The 17690-nt window shown below is 46.2% G+C and overlaps 1 protein-coding gene across 1 annotated transcript in view; it reads left to right on the plus strand.

Moving 5' to 3' along the window:
• Nucleotides 1-17690, plus strand: part of DRC11 (dynein regulatory complex subunit 11) — a 951413-nt gene that overhangs the window by 399397 nt on the left and 534326 nt on the right. Inside the window, exon 7 of the mRNA XM_078681371.1 lies at nucleotides 7445-7529. Within this exon, the coding sequence (XP_078537497.1) occupies nucleotides 7445-7529 (85 nt within the window). The remainder of the gene's footprint in view (nucleotides 1-7444; nucleotides 7530-17690) is intronic.

The following is a 17690-nucleotide window of genomic DNA, read 5'->3' on the forward strand; positions in this document are numbered from 1 at the left end:
AATAAAAGACCGAATAAAAAAATGCCATTAATACATACAATAAATTAGTTAAAAGTGAATTAAATTGTAATGGACAATCGTTTCGAGCGAATCAACCAAGCCCATCTTAAAAATTTTGAGACACCACAGACTACAGGGGGAGAAGTGTCAGTTAGTAAAATACGTAACGCCACCAAGTGCCAAGTGCTGGCATGTCCCTAATAGTCTAAATAGAGGTTTGAGCAAACACCTCCTTGGTCGGGAGTAATCGGGGCACTCAAAAAGGATATGTGTCACCATCTCTGGCCTTGTGGAACAGAGGGCACAAAATGGCAAAAGCTGCACAGGCATTTTCCATCTGCAAAGGAGAACCCCTATCGGAAGAGTGCCCACTCTAAACTTAAAATAACGAGCCCTATAAATTGGCATGGTGATCAAATCCAGATAGGGTTCATAGGCCACCACGTTCTTGATTCTTAAAAAAGCTGCGGTGGAATTGCAGTGACGGGAGTTACCGATAAGTTGAGAGGAGACCCATTCCCAGTATAGTTTTTTCAGGGTAGCTTTGGGTGGGGCAGATTTTGTAGCCCAAGAAGCCCCCAGACCCAGTTCCCCCAGGAGGTTTTTGATATCCCTTAGCCACTTAATCTTATGCCAGCCCCCCATTTCCATCACCTCAGACAGCCCATCGGCATATGATTTCAATTCTGGGACCCTCCACAAGCGGGCCCATAGAAGCAGCGGCCGGAGGCGAGCCTGGTCCCTGATTGATTTACAACCCACATCCAAGAGCACCGGAACTGTTGGGGTGCTCAGGGGGAGAGCCAGTAGGTCTTTCAGGAATTTACTCTCCGACTTGGATAGAACCTCCAAGTTACAAAGACCCCATAGCTCCGCCCCGTATAATGCTGCAGTGACTCCTCTTGCTTTGTAGATGTCGATTGCTGGTGCCACGGACTGTTTGGATGAAGCGCGATACTCCTTTAACAGCGCACCCCCCACCCTTTTGTGGCTAAGAACCATCTTGTTGATATGGGGTGTCCAGCTCATAGCATCGCTCATGCGTATTCCCAAATAGTCAAACTCAGAGACTTTCTCGAGAGGGACGGAGTTCAAGACTGGTGCGCGTCCTAATTTCCGAGGTGGGTGCATGATCAGGTATTTCTTTTTGTCCACGTTGATCACCAGACCCCTGGCCGAACAAAATTCCTGGAAACGATTCAGAAGCTTCTGGAGACCCTGGGGAGTCTTTGCAATGAGGAGGGTGTCGTCCGCAAACAGCAGGGTAGGGATCCGTACTCCCCCCAGGGAGGATGCATCTGCTGGTTCTTGAAGCAGGTGCTCTACCACACCATTTAGATACAAGGAAAATAGTGTGGGAGCTAGCACACATCCCTGTCGGACGCCCCTGCAGACCAGGATCCTGTCAGTCTTTTCCCCATTCTGGCCCCAACGCACCTGTGCATAATTGTCTGTGTGGAGTTTGATCAGGAGCGACAGAATGTAGGGGGGAACCCAAGACCCTGCAGAACCCTCCAGAGTTCCTCCCTAGGAACGAGGTCAAAGGCAGTCTTTAAGTCAATGAAGGCCAAGTAAAGACTGCCTTTGCCCAGCCCCACCACTTTCCAATGTAATAGCATCAGTCTGAAGACCTGTTCGATGGTCCCCGTTCCTGAGCGGAAACCCGCCTGAAAATCAGACAGGATATGGTTTTCGTCCACCCAGTGAAGGATCCTCCCCAGAATCACCTTCCCCGCCACCTTTTGTGTCGAGTCAATCAGGCTTATCGGCCTATAGTTCCCAGGGTTGTCCCGACATCCCTTTTTAAATATGGGGACAACCTCTGCCCCTTTCCATGATTCAGGGACAGGTCCTCCCTCCAAAATGTCATTCAAAAGGGCGGTTACCAATTTACCCCATTCAGTCAGGTAGGCTCGGAGTAAGTCCCCTGGGAGCCCATCAGGACCGGCTGCCTTCAAGGGTACCAGGGACTTGATTACATTCGCAACCTCCCGTAGAGTGAAGGGGTCGCCAAAAGGGCAAGGGAAAATGGCTCATTGAGGGATCCTTCTACCGGTGAATATAAGGCCCTGAAGTGGTTAAACATCGCCACCTTCCCGGAGAGCTGGAAGCACGCCGAACTCAGCGCTCTACTCAAGAAACCATCAGCAGACCCTACCGACCTCAAGAATTACCGCCCCATCTCGCTGCTCCCGTTTCCGGCCAAAGTCATCGAGAAGACCGTCAACAAGCAACTGGCCGCCTTCCTCGAGACGAACGGCTCCTTCGACCTCTCGCAGTCTGGCTTCCGAGCCAACCACAGCACCGAGACCGCCCTGATCGCAGCCACAGACGACATCCGAGCCCTGCTCGACAAGGGAGAAACAGCGGCCCTCATCCTCCTGGACCTCTCCGCGGCCTTCGACACTGTCTGCCACCGCACCCTAGTACAGCGCCTCAGCAACGTCGGAATCCAGGAGAAGGCACTGGAGTGGATCACCTCCTTCCTCACCGGAAGGACACAGAGAGTCCGCCTCCCCCCGTTCAGATCGGAGGCCACCGAAGTCATCTGTGGCGTCCCTCAAGGCTCCTCGCTCAGCCCAACTCTCTTCAACGTCTACATGAGCCCCCTCGCAGCCATCGCACGCCAGCACAACCTGAACATCATCTCCTACGCCGACGACACCCAGCTGATCCTCTCCCTCACCAACGACCCCGCCACCGCCAGAACCAACCTGCACGAAGGGATGACAGAAGTAGCCAAATGGATGTCGAACAGCCGCCTGAAACTGAACTCAGACAAGACGGAAGTCCTCATCCTGGGATCCTCACCCTCTGCCTGGGACGACTCCTGGTGGCCCCCCGCCCTGGGCAGCACACCCAAACCAACCGACCACGCACGCAACCTGGGCTTCATCCTGGACTCCTCCCTCTCCATGACCAGACAAGTCAACGCCGTCTCCTCGTCGTGCTTCCACATCCTGCGAATGCTACGCAAGATCTTCGGATGGATCCCCACCAAGACCAGGAAGACGGTCACCCAGGCCCTCGTCACCAGCCGTCTGGACTACGGCAACTCCCTCTACGCCGGAACCACCGCCAAACTCCAGAAGAGACTCCAGCGGATCCAGAACACCTCAGCACGACTCATCCTGGACATCCCCCGCCGCAGCCACATCTCCGGACACCTGAGAGACCTGCACTGGCTCCCGGTCAACAAGAGAATCACCTTCCGGCTCCTCACCCACGCACACAAAGCCTTACACAACCAAGGACCAGGATACCTCAACAGCCGCCTCAACTTCTACACTCCCACGCGCCAGCTTCGATCAACCAGCCACGCCCTCGCCGCCGTCCCCCGCATCCGAAGAGCCACCACAGGAGGAAGGTCCTTCACCTACCTGGCCGCCAAGACTTGGAACTCCCTTCCGACCCACCTCCGCCTGACCCAGGACCACCTCGCCTTCAGGAAGCAGCTCAAGACCTGGCTATTCGAGCAGTAGCGGACCCCCCCCCCCCCAGCGCCTTGAGACCCTCCGGGTGAGTAGTGCGCAATACAAATGCCCAGATAGATAGATAGATAGATAGATAGATAGATAGATAGATAGATAGATAGATAGATAGATCTGGGCCGGGATGGTACAAGTCCTCAACGTGCCCTCAGGTCTGTTCCTGGATCCCACCAAATTCCAGAAGCCCCTAGCATCCTTTCCTTGACTAGCATCCAGAAGGTCCGCCCAAAACTTTTCCTTCCACTCCCTTTTCGCTATTTTTAAGGTTTGTATTACATATGTGGGACACTTTTCCTGTTTACGTCATGGTGCAACTTTAAATAGGTACACCGTGTGCAAACAGGGAAATTGTGCTGTATTAATATGAATGCACTGCCCCCAGAGCAGCCATGAATTTGTCTTGGGGACAGAGCATTCAAGTGAAATACGGAGCAGCTGTTTAAAGCTGTGTTTCACTGTGCTGGCGGCAACCTGCTTGGGGAGAGAGATCCTCTTGCAGGTAGGTGCAGTGAGTGACAGCACCCGCCTGCAAGGGAACATCTGGGAAATCCATGGGACCCACTTTATCCCCTCCAGCGGGCTACTCTTAGGAGGCACATTGAAAGTGTGCAACCTTTTTTGTGGCACACTTTCAATGCGCCTCCTGAAGGAATGTTTGCCTCTGCGCTCGCGACCATAATATGGCGCAGGAGCAGAGGCAAAGTGATTCCCTCATTCGCATGGGGCCATGCGCTCATACAAATGAGGGAGCACCCTCCCGAGATAGCGCTGCCGCTACATGTGCAATAGTGTTATCTGTATTACACAGGACACAAGTCCTAAAAAAAGAAGTGGGGGGACTGGACTAGTTTGGCAGTATGCAAGTGACATCATGGCATGCGAAGGTGCGACATCACAGCGCACAACATCACAGCACACAACATCATGCACAACATCACGGCACACAACATCACACATGGCATCACAGGAATTTACATCATAGAAAGTGGCATCAGAAGCCACGACTTTAAAGGATGAGGCATCACAGAAGTGACATCAGATCTAAAGCCCTCACATGTATGTTTAGCAGGTCTATCATGTGCACGTATGAGCAAATTGGAAGGACAATAGCACAGTGAGCTTGGGAAGATGATATGTGACTTCTACACCTTGCAATCCTCTAGTTTTATGTAACACAGCCTGTACACTTTATTCTAATTTAGCATTTCCAATGCACTAGCCTATTTCTCAGTCTATATTTCGCTCAATATATCTTCTAGCCCAACCTTCTGACTCATCTCAAACTTCTTCCTACTACTTCTTCCAATGCACTACCCTATCTCTCATCCTATACATCTATCAATATATCCTCTACATCCACTCTCTCATTTGTCCCAAACCCCATACCACTACTATGATCGCCAAAATAACCCTTTCTAGACTCTCTCCTGCTCTACCCCTTCTTGCATCACCTGACACCTCTTTTTACTACACCGATCCCCTAAAACAAACCTTTCTAAACTCTCCCCTCTGACTCCTTCCCTCCAAAACTCCTTTTTACTCATCCAAAAGCCTCTTCCTACTGCTAATACCTTAAAACAAAAAAATTCCTTCACTCTTTTATCCCTCCACTATCCTTTTCAATCAAAATTAACAGACTAACATGTTCACTTCTCAAATTCCATATTCCATATTCAACTATACTAATATACTGCCCAAATAACTGAAAAACATATCTACTACTCAAATTACTTCATATTTATACTATACTAATTTTCAACACTAATCCTTTATAGGTTCCGGAGTGCCGTGTTACTCGCCAGAAAAGCGCTTCAACACCCATCAGGGGTAACAAGTGCTATATGAATGCAAATCTTTCTTCCCCTTTTATCCATCCGCTATCCTTCTCACTCCAAGTAACAGACTAATATCCACCACTGAAATTACCTCATATATCACCATATTAATTCACCACCAATCCTTTATAGGCTTCTTCAATAGCATGCGTCAACAAACGAGCGATAAATAAATACAAACCTTTGTCCTCCTCTATCCTGCTGCTATCATTCCAAATGCAAATAACTGACTAACCTATCCACCACTTAAAATGTACTTGCATGGTTCACTATACTAATTCAACAATAATCCTCTATGGGTCCGGAGTAGCTTTCTACCCGCCGAAAAAGCGCTTCCACGCCTCGTCAGGGGTAGAAAGCGCTATCTAAATGCAATTACAATACAATACAATACATTCATTTACAAACTTATAGAATTTATTGTACATGTAATATTCATGTGTTGATGTAAAGAGCTCTGACAACCTGCATTGGAATGAGTAGGGCTATACAAGAAAGTAAGCTCTATATAAATACAACTTGCTTTGTGTGAATACTCGGAAAGACCTACACATCTGATATTCTTACAGCGCATGCATAGCTCCTAAACCTGGAAGTGAAAATCTGCCTCTCTTAAGTATGTGTGAAGTGCTAACAAGGTGTGAGCCTTTGTTTCCTCTTTGCTTCATTTGCATCAGGTGTGAGACTCCTGACTGCTCCCAGCCAAGAGACTTGAACAAAAGGAGGCCTGATGACCCCTCAAATTCGGCCTTTGTTATGGGCCTAGCAGGAGTCAAATAAGAAATCCCCATCCCTTGCCGCCTGAACGTTGTTGCTTGTTGCAGATGGGAAGCAGGCAACGTGCAGGCGCTGCTGAAAGTGTCCCGATTTTTGGAAATTACACCGGGACAAGTTGGGCCCAAGTTCTTGGCAGGGTGGACGGCGTACTCCCTGTGAAATAAGTGGGTGGATGCCGTCCACCTGCGTGTACCCCCGATTCATTCCCTGGTATTACAGAAGGGGATGTACTAGCGTCTGCTGTCCCATTTGTATAACCAAAGTGCCCCAGGGGCACACCGGTTGCGTCCCCGGGTCCCTTATCATAATACGGCCCCAGTGTTCTGACTTTGAGCATGAGGCTGTTTTGTAGCAGGCTTTCCTTGAAAATTTTGATGGTATTTTTCACGTAAAGCCTGCAACAAAACAGGATCTTGCTCAGTTAAACCCAAACGTTCTATTACACAGCGCTTTGAATGCTAGCAGGGACTTAAAAATAATTATTAGCTAAAACGCTACTGATATAGCTGATAAAACATGGATTCTCTTATTTAATGGCACCAGAACAAGACCTGCAGAATGCTGCAATATCCTAAACCTGATCAAAAGACTATGGTAATCCCAGATAGTTTTGGAGAAACCATTCTGGTTGATACCAAAGCCAGAGCTGCACGAGTACTTAGTTATTTTACATAGTACCAACGTGCTGCCTTGTGGCTGCTTCAGTGTGTTCTGAGACCTCTGAGATACTGTAAGCATGCAGAACTGCCAGTATAAAGTAGTATATAAGTCACACACGAGTCTTGTGCATAACAAATAGTGCACACTGGGAGGTGATTCGTTGTCCCTGGTGGGTTTTGAATGTCTCTTGCTGGTCAATGGAAAACCACGAATGACTAGATTCTATAGGAAAGTTAAATGTATGGGACTTGGGGCATATTTACACGAGGGTGACTTTTGGTTTCAGAATCATCTGAAGGCAAATGGATGGACCAGGAGTCTGAGCATTGCAACATTTCTGCAGACTGTCTTTTGGTATGGGAAGGGGTGCTAATCACTGGCACAGTTGGTATATGCCAGGACTTTTTTGCTGCTTATACCACAGCTACCACCTTCACCTAAAATATGGATTCAGCTGAACCCCTAAAATATGCAAGTTATAGATCATCTGACTGTGAGACCTAGTCTTTATCCTTGCCTCTGTTTGGCTGAGAGGACTGGAGTTCAATGTGTGTGTGAGTTAGTAAAAGAGTGAGTGACTGTTATGCCTAACAACACACTAGTCACATTCAGCTTTTGCCCTGGTCATATTTCGTGGTTCTTAATTTTGTAACTTACATTGCTCTCTTCTGTCCCCTTCAGGCATGTGACAGGCAAATTCCCAGATTTTCCTGATGAAGAACAAGGGGGATCAATCGCCATTTTCGCTGAGAAGACACCAGAACAGGTATTTTGGAGAACTGGTTTGAGCCTCCTGATTCTGGGAATGTGCTGCCTAATCTACTGCTTTTTATCAAGCCAGTGCTACTGCTGTCCAGAGCATTATCTAACTTCAGCCTTCTTAGGAAGAGATTGTGCCATTAAAGACCTACAAGAGTGCTCCAAACTGTAGGCACCATGAGCATCGTTCCACCAATGTCACTGCACAGATCTTCTACGGCAGACACCTCAGGGTTTCTTTCCAGACAACCCATTGAATACACCTGTCTCATGTGAGACCTGAATTATTTTCTCATAATGTCAACAGAATATCACAATTGCTGCATGTTTGATGAACCCTTGAATGCATTGGTTGCACTGTATGATCTCTTGAGGGAGAATTAACAGTATTTGATATCAGGTTTCTAGAATAGCTGCATAATGCAGATCATGACATGCAGGTGATTTGATAAAGATTGCTTTAATGGGTGTGGAAAGGTCAATGATAATGTTATTAGGGTGTCCATCAGAGAGTGAGAAGGGTTGCTCCCAGTACCACTCTCATAATGCGAGGAGTGGGAAGTAGGGAGCAGGGTCTGTTCTGGTGTACTAACCTACCTAACAACTGTAAGAACATTTGTAGTTCTCTAATCAGTACAGATTGGTTGTCCTAGAAACTATAAAACAATAACCTGCCGCTAACCTACAAACTGTATAGTGGAGTAAGTACAGACAGGATATATGTACACATAAATTCCATTTTCATGACTGAAATAAAGTAAAGGGCAAAGGCTAGCTATTGTTTAATAAGGCCATTATGAAGAGTTTGCAAAAGTTTGCCCTCTCGGTGTTCAGCTTGGAGTGCAAAGTTCCAGCAAAACTCTGCCAACTGCTGCATGGTGGAATTTTTTCCTTTCACTTGACTCACCAACATTAAGTTGGCGAGCAAGAATTTGAGTCCCCTAGCACTATTTTCAGGCGTTAGCACAATTGTAATTGTGATGACATAAGTGTGCACCATTTTATGACATTCAGTGTGGCATTACAGCCAATACGTACCAACAGTCTATGGCGCCTTATACCAACTTAAATCCTTACGCAAACGGAAAGCCGCAGTATTACGAGAGGAAGGAGGTGGGGGCCAAAGCCTTGGGCTAGGCTGGTTTGCCTGGTGAGAAGTTATTTATTTTTGAATGCATTCTGTTTCGCTGCCCTTTCATCTGGATCATTTTACTTGTAATTCTTTGTAGGCAGTTGCTTCATGATGTAATATGATTTCATGCTCTGTGGGGTGGCTGGTTTATTATTGTACCATGGACTGTGTTCATTTCATCCCGTGTGGGAATGTGCACGACGTGTGTTCAGAAGGCAGTGTTCCTATGATGGGGCCCATTACACTCGATGACCAGGGAAGGGGTGCCAATTCTAGAAAGTTCACAGGCGGGCCACTGAGGTCCACTGGCCGCTTTGTTCTCCGCTCCATGAAAGGATCCATCAGTGGCAGCGAGAGCCTTTGAAAGGACAAAGAAGAAAATGATGGCAATATTAGTTTTTAAATGTCCATCCTTGATATGGCGCAGGAGAGGGTAAGACACTGTTCCTGTAAAACTCTTCTCTGATCATTGGGCAGTGTTCTGTTGACTGACTTTGGAGCAGTCAACCAGTCACAATGACGTAAGCGAGTGCAAGCATTCCAACACATGAGAGTAAATCACATCAGGGTGTTTTTACAGGTAGCTCAGTGGGATCTGCGACTATTGGTTCATACTAATTCTGGAATAATCAAACCCACCCATGCTCCAGGGATTGTCTTTTGTAAATTCCACGTGGCTCTAGAAACAGCCAATCTGTGAACTGGACTCAGTGGGGAAAGGGATATGATATTATGTTACTCACTGTGGTTCTCCTTAAAAACTCCAGGTCTCATTTATGAGGCCACTTGCACTGCTGGAACGTCACTTTTTGTGACTCCGTGGCGCAGCAGCCTGCTCCATATTTATAAGACAGCACTAAGGCACGCTTTTTTGGCTTAATGCTGCCTGGTAAATATTGTTGAGTTTAACGCAGTTTTCTGCATTGAAGGGGCGTTCAATGGGTGTTGGTGGGGCCGTTCCCAGCAACTTCCATGGCTTTTTGACACTGCCTCAAATTTACGAGAAATCGTAACTCTGAGGCAGCGCCCAAAAATGTACACCTCCCTAAGGGAGGCATAAGGGAGGCATAATGAGGAGAAATACCTTTATTTCTCCTTGTTTGTACTTTTTCTGTATAGAAAGCGGGAAAAGGCTCTTGTGATTGTTTTTGTCCAGGAAGGTTTCCCTTACTGCACAAAAATAGTCATCCCTGCTACGCAGGCACCCTTGCACCATGGTGCAAAGGTGCCTGCGTTGGCGCACAGCAGCCCATTATGCTCTGGCGCAGGGAAAAGGACAGAAATGCATTGTATTTGATAGATACAGCGTATTCCAAACCTTTTCTTTTGCCGTAGGGCAGCGCAGCAGGAAGGCCTTCGACGCTGCCCTACGGCAAAACCTCATGAATGCGGTCCTCCTCTCTTTGAGAAACATCAGACAGCATGGTATGAACTCTGCAAACTACAAATAATAAAAACGTATCTTACAGGTTTTGGCTTAAGAAGAGCGACCCTCCCAGTGCCCGTCACCTAGTATCAGGATGTCGCTCCACAAAAGTGCATATTGCATGCTGCGAGCTACCTCTTCAAAGGACCAAAGGAGAAAGCTCACAACACTTCAACCCCTCACTGTACCTCCAGACCCTCACCATCTCCAAGGCTTGCTGCATTAGCTGCAAGTCTGTAACAACTGGAACATAACCCTATCTCACAAACACACAAAGCATCTCAAGAAGCCAACACAAAAAGCCATGACAATCCCACAAATCACAAGTGTAAAAAGGAAGGCTAGAAGACAATCAAACTGAAACTATTCAGCTGGAACAACAAACCTCCACAATTTAACCTTATGTCAGTAAATCACTTCAGAAAAGATCTCTAAACAGTTCACTTGAAAGAAAACCTCTTCTGCTGTCGATAAGAAATCGCCGGTTCCCTTGGCCTCGTGGCCCACAAAACATGAGATTTCTTCTTTGAGGCTAAACCTCCCAGCATTATCTACAACCCTTCCATTGCTCCCATCCCAGATACATGCTGTACACCGGCATGAACATTAACATCAAATAATATTTATAAAATGCCCTGAAAGAAGATGGTTACTTCCCACCATCCCACACATAAACTGTTACTCTACAAGAACAAGAAGACCTCTTACCGATACTTTTTCCTCCTACTTCGTTGGAAAAGGAACATTTTATTTAATCAAGATTACAGATTAAGAGATTATGGCCACCACTGCACTGTGGAAGGACCACCTCACTATTTAGAGAGCTCCACCTACCTGCCAGTGACACATAAAGACTTTCTTCAATCACCGGTGCAGCAGTTTCACTAATGTCTGTAACTTTTTACAGAGCAGGCGCCATGTTTGTTTCTCCCGCTTGGCAAACATTTTTGTTTTCCAGCAACAAGCCTCCAAAGCGGAGGTTAATAGATGAAAAATAAAAAAATGGCCATGTTGTACAGAGAGTTTTCTTCTTGCACGTAGGGGCCATTGGGCAGGTAAATCCATGATGGTAACCTCCACAAACACATACACAACAGGGTGTGGCAACCACCACTATGAGCTTATGGCCCAATGATTCAGGGTTGCAATCAGCAGAGCTGACTGAGACTCCACTGAAGGAAGCCCATTGGTTTTCGTACCTCTAAATGGGGCAAGAGCGCTGCATGTTTGCAGGAGCACCTGGGATTCCTGCAGGTGTTCCTGCTCGTCCAAACTCAAAATCACCTCCATTAACAACTAGTCACCTTATTCAGCTTGTTCCTTGTGCTCAACCAAAAAGATTGCATTCAGTTGCTAGTGAGGGTCTAAGAAAAAGGTAATGTGAGCTACATCTAGATACGGTATGCTCAATGCAATGGAAAGGTGGTGGGGGATACCCAATGTCATGTATTAAAAATGCAAGTTTGATATTTCCTATCATATTTAAATAATGAGGAAAAATCCTACACGGATATCAGGGTGCAAACTGGGTCCCATGGGGTAATAAATATACCACTTTATAGTGGAAAGACGGTAGGGTGCTTCAAATAACTGAGTGGTGTGCTTTGAAGCAATGACCACTGCTTGGCAGTATGTAACACTAGAGAAAGATTCCTGGACTCTATGCTGACTGGATACATGAATACGAGCATGTTTAGGCTATAAGGGGCACTGACGGTCAATGATGCCAAGGTGTCGAACTTGGTTGAACAATAGATCTGGCTTGCAACATTGGTAGACTTGCTGATCACGTTTTGAGTGGATAGAAAGAGTACCAGACAATTTAACTGCCTGTGCTCCTAAAGCTGGAACTTAACAAATCTGACAACCACGTAGCGCAGAATAACCACAGTGCATCATACTAGGCAACAATGGACACCATGGAGTCCCACTCGTATTGGCATGCACGCTGCTTCACTGATCTTTTCAACTCAGTGGCATTAGCACTTCTAAATCACCAGGAGGGGCTCTGCTATTCTTTCTGTCTCATTCGAAGTGAGCCTTAAAGAAAAATAAGTAGAAACTTGATTTATTGATATTGTTAAGTGGCATTTTTGTAATGCACAATCACATCACTTACTAGCAGCAAAGACAGTAGACACTGCAACTACCTCCATGCTAATCACTGTCCCACATTGACCCTCCCTCTTAGCCTTTAGAGCAGCCTACTGCTTTGTGTAGCTATGTTTTCACTACAAAAGGCAACATGCGTACATATTTGAGTTCTGTTTAAAATCAATTTTTGCTCCTGATTTTGCTCCTGACTTCCAAACGTAGGGTATAAAATACTCTCACTTCAAAATCTTGTCTTTGGCCGTAGTTAATAACAGTATAATGTTTCTGTTCTCACCATGCTTAGGCAGCGACAATGGTTTGTTGTACAGACATTTCCAGTACAAGCTAGCATTGTTTAGACATTGCTTGAAAACTATTATATCAAGGTTCCTTTTTTAGCACTTAGTTCTTTTTTCTTTAACGTTTCTGTAATAGTGTATAGAACTAGTGCTGTAAAATTGTTTAGTCTTTAAACCAGTAAAAGATCATGGTTACAGCAGTATTACTTGTTTTGGCCAACTGGAGAGGTAAAAGCTGGCAGCCATCTTATTGACAATCTTCTTTGTTATCTACAGAGCTTCGGACATTTGTGTGTTTGGGAATATGCAACACATGTACTGTGCAGTATTTGTAGACATCAGTTGACAGAGCCTCCCATGTCTGTTTAGAGTGAGACGGACTCCCGTCCAGCCCTGACCTCGGTCTGCCTGCCAGGTTTGCACAGGTGTTAGTACTTTGTCTGGATGGGCCATGCCTGATTAGGCACAATTAGCAAAAGATATTTTCTTTTAGTGCTCTCGGTGGGTGTGTTATCATATAAAATATTAGATTTCATGCAAGTTACTTCAGCTGCTTAGAATCTGAGTGCAGTTAATTTGACCATAAATGGAAAGAAATGTAACAAAATACTGGAAAGAGAGAAACGAGGGAGAATGCGAGAGCGGAAGGAGAGGGGAGAGCAATCAGAATGTTTTATGTTTTGTGTTAGAAGGAGAACAGCTGGAAGGTCAGCCTTTAGGATCTGCCAATGCAGGGCAAAGTGTACAATTCTTTAGGAGGTATGAGGTTTCCATGGCCCTGTGGATCGAAATGGCAAAGCTGCGCTCTATCAGACTGTTGCGTATGGTGGTGAGCTTAGTTCACACAGACTGTGCATTACTCACAGGTGTGCAGTGGAGAAGCAGTGCAGTGGATTGTATTGGTTATTTGTGAGGAGGACTGATTGATTCATACTGCTACCTGTCCTCTATGCAAATATCCCATGGATATTCCACAAACCTGGTGGTAGAAAAATTCAGACCAAGCTCCTAACAGGTAATAGACTTATTTTAGGGCGAACTGGACCACCTCACTGATGCAGACCTTTGGAAAAGAGCCTCTCTCACTGATGGAGGTCATCAAGCAATATAACAACAGAAAATAGCAGTGGGTCAATGACTAGTTGACTCAAGTACGTATCTGGAACAGTTGGTGCCTAACAAAAAAAGAACTCAACTATGTGCAAGGAATACTAACTAAGGGTAAATAGCCTTCCTGTATGGAAAAAATATCTTTCCTGTGTGGAAAAATACCCATCAGTTGTCGATCCTGGGCACCCTGCTCATCATTTGGGTTCCTTCACACCGGGAAGGTAAGTTTTGACCACTGTAGATGGCAAGAACTGAACAGTGGAACCCGTTAGACGTTCACATATAACAGGGTGTGGATAGACAGCTATAGAGCAGTGCATGTGATAAGTGAGAAAAGTGAACTGTGCTGTAGTCAGATTAAATTGGGTAGTAGAAAGGATAAACAACTTTATTAAACACCTTGGTACTCCCAAATTAATAAAATGCCTGCGATAGTAGTGGCTTCACCAAATAACCACTAATCCCTATATACGGTCAACATGTTTCTGCAGACTTATTTTGGAGCCTAAAAGGTATCCCCCTGCTTTCTTCAGGACCATAATCGCGACTGCTCATTAAAAAGGTGAAAGAAAAGAGAAGCTATCACCTGGGTATCTAGTGGTTCTCCATTCTCCTCGCAAATTTGGAGGAGAGAAACACCCCACCCTACCTGGCCACAGCTCAGGTAAATGGAGCCCCGCACTTCCGGTCGGTACTCCAGACGTCCTTCTGGGCTATCTCGGGGACCTCCCCAAGGATATTTACCCTTAGTTAGTATTCCTTGCACATAGTTGAGTTCTTTTTTTGTTAGGCACCAACTGTTCCAGATACGTACTTGAGTCAACTAGTCATTGACCCACTGCTATTTTCTGTTGTTATATTGTTGAGTTAGGGGCTGTAGCGGTGAGAGGTCTATAAACATCCCCTTAGGCCCTCCTTTCTCCTTTTGGTGTTTAAGGTCATCAATCAATGCCTTTCGATCAGGGTTCGTTTCAGCGATTTAAAAAGAGCATTGACTTAATATCACACTCTCTATTGGCTTAAAGATGAAGGATAAAGAAAAGTACTCCTGCTCAAGCAGTCAAAATAATTCCCTGGCACAGAAGAGCTCGGGAAGAGTTTGGAAATGTTTCAATTACATTTACAATTTCACCTGCTCATACCAAACTATCCAATATTTTCCTTTGGGTGCCAGGTTTTTCATGCTGTACCACTATTCAAAGCACCGGCTATTTATCTTGCATAGTCTGAATTCCACATATACTTATTGTCTGCACTGAAATAACTATTGTATAAAAATACAAAAAAATGCACTGTAGAAGTAATTAAACCGGTGAATAACAATTGTCACAAATAAGAAAAGGCGTCTTGGTAAAAGTGGGGATGCCTTGCAGAAGGCGTCGCCCCCTTCAACGCCCCCACTCCCCTCAACTTCAGCCCCCTCCCGAGTTAATTCCCCGTGCCACACTGAACTCGGGCGTGGGGTGGTGATGAGGGGAGAGGGGGTGGGGGCTGAAGTCAGCTGCCAAATGTCACCTCCCGCCTGATGAATGGATGCATTCTCTTTCCCCTTGACTAAAAACACCTTCTTCCTTAACCAGGTTAAATAAAGTGAGATAAAACCCTAGGCGGGCCCCCCTCACCCCTGGGGAACCTTCTACATAAAGCAGAAACATCTGCTCCGGTGAAGAGAGCTTTGTTAGTTGGTTTTAGCAGCTGGGGGGCGCAGCAGGTATCACTTATGACTGGGGATGAGATGGCTGCCTGTGCCCAGGAGGGCCATTAAACCTGCCACAGACTAAAATAAACAAGGACTGAAATGAAAATTTACTCCAGGCCAAAACCACGCGTCCACGGCGCCCTTGTGCGCATGCGCGAGGCCTACCGAAACCGGTGTCTGTCTGCACCAGAACTTGAATCTCCCAGGCGCTGAAGTTTCCCTGGACAACATTGGCTCGAGAGAGACATGAGACTGTTGCCCTCGTTCCCCTGTAGTCATGCGGCTAAGGAGTGCCAAAATCTGGCTGAATCATAGTCTTGACTGAGTTGTGGATTCCTAGATATAGTTGAGCTCGTTAATAAGCGTGGTGCTGGGGGTTTCCCTGTATTGCACCTTTGCTGATGCTCTGTTGAATGCACAAATAGCAATTGTCTACTTTCAAGTTAACAGAGTACAACCAAAAGAAAAACATACATGTGTGGGGGGGCAGGGGGGATGAGGGTGGAGAGTCTTTCGAGGTCCACCAGGCAGAATTAATAAAGACCGCTGGGTACAGCGCCTCGGAGTGAAGTTAACGGGTCGTTAGTGGCATGCCACCTATCCCACACATCTCTTCTGAACTTCTATATGGTTGCATAGCTCCATTTTATCCTATACCCGCAACTGTGCATTATTCAATTCATGCTCTTGCCCCTAGTGAGTCAGATCATCGAGCGGGTCCTGTCCTGTGCCTGTGACACATACCACCTCGCCATCCCATAGGTGAACTAATGGATGCCAGTGTAACCCAATTTTTTTCTTCTCTACGGAGGGCAATGCTGTCATTAACTGTCCTTTCTCAACTGTTTTTCACCAACCATTTACTTTAGGGGCTTCGGTCGATTTCCATGCCATTGCAATAGTTATTGTCCACTTTTTTCACTCTCGGATGCAGAACCAAGTCCTCCTTGGCAAAATCTCTGGGTGCACAAACCTTACCTTTCTGGAGTCTTCCTCAATTTTTGGTTTATCTCTTTTCATGCAGGTGAACTGCATCTGAGAAGGAGAGCTCTGGTTTGCCCTCCAAAGGGTGGTTTTGCTGCACAGCATCTAGGTCTTCACTTCCTCTAGCTCCTCTGTGGTTGGGAGGGTGCCAGCTATTCTCCATCACATTCTACTTCATAAGCATCCGGCCTACCCCACACTTCCTTAGGTTCTGTAAAGGAAGCAGTTTTGTCTTCAACTCTAACCTTCAGTATTTTCAGGGAACAGCAGCATGTAACTGATCACCATGTCTTACAGGCATATTTTAAAACCCATAAAGCATGATCTGCTTTTGGACCTCCTGTAATCTGGAAAGATTGGAGTTTTGCTATTCTACATCTTGAATTGCCAGAGTGTTCAGGCTCTCTGCTGTATCACATCAATGTGGAATAGGTGCACCACCCCTGGTCTGAGGGGTGGACCACCTTAGTTTCCAGCCAGTTCTCTAGGAACTTTATTATATAAGTCCCCTCAAGACCTTCAGATAGTCCCACAACACAAATGCTCTTGCACTTGTTAATGCCCCTTGGCCTCTTCTGCTCTGTCTTTCAAAGCTCTTATCCTGTCAGGGGAATGTCTAGGGTGCAAAATTACATTGCTGCTTTCTGCTGGTTCACTATCAGTACTGATTTCAGTTCACTAGGTAGTAGCTCCTCTGCCCAGGGTTCCTGATGTTCTAAGTGGGTTGCCACCAGTTCTTGTACCAAGCTGAGCCCAAACTCCTGGATCTCTGTTGCAAGCCTTTATTAGTCTCTGTACTGGAGCATCACGTTTGTTTGGCCTCCACTAATAGCAGGCAGTCCCAGACCAGTCTCACTTGTAATCCTCTCTCCACCGCTCAGGTCCTGTTGTGCGAAGGATTGGTCTCTGTCAGCTCCCTCAGTTCTTCTCTACATGTTGTCCATCATGCTGCCATCTTGGGCCTTGACTGCTGCCTTCTCTGCACCTCAAACCCAGTGTAACCATCGTGGAGGTAGTCCAAGGCCTCCTACACTGCCAATACAGATCTGTGCCAGGGTCCCAGTGATTAAAAGGGGTCCGAATTTTGGGGTGTTGGAGTGGCCAGCAGGGAGCTCTGAAAGTGCATCTTTTTCAGTGCTTAATTTGAAGTGATGGTTGTAGGTAAGACACTCAGTTTTGGGGACTTGCACTTATTTTTCCTCAACAAACTTTAATCCAGAGAAAGAAAAACACAAAGGGGAAATGAAGGTGGAAGAAAAAAAGCAAAAACATTGACAAAGGGAGAAAGCAGGGATAAAGAAGGACCTGTAAATGAGATAAGGAGTAAGGTAGTGTCAGGTGATGGATTGACGAGGCATGAGGTGGAATCAAAACTACACAGCCTTGATATTTGGCAACCCCACCTTCATGAGCACCATCCACAG

The sequence above is a fragment of the Lissotriton helveticus genome, chromosome 3_1, assembly GCF_964261635.1.
Source record: "Lissotriton helveticus chromosome 3_1, aLisHel1.1, whole genome shotgun sequence".
Taxonomy (NCBI): Eukaryota; Metazoa; Chordata; class Amphibia; order Caudata; family Salamandridae; genus Lissotriton; species Lissotriton helveticus.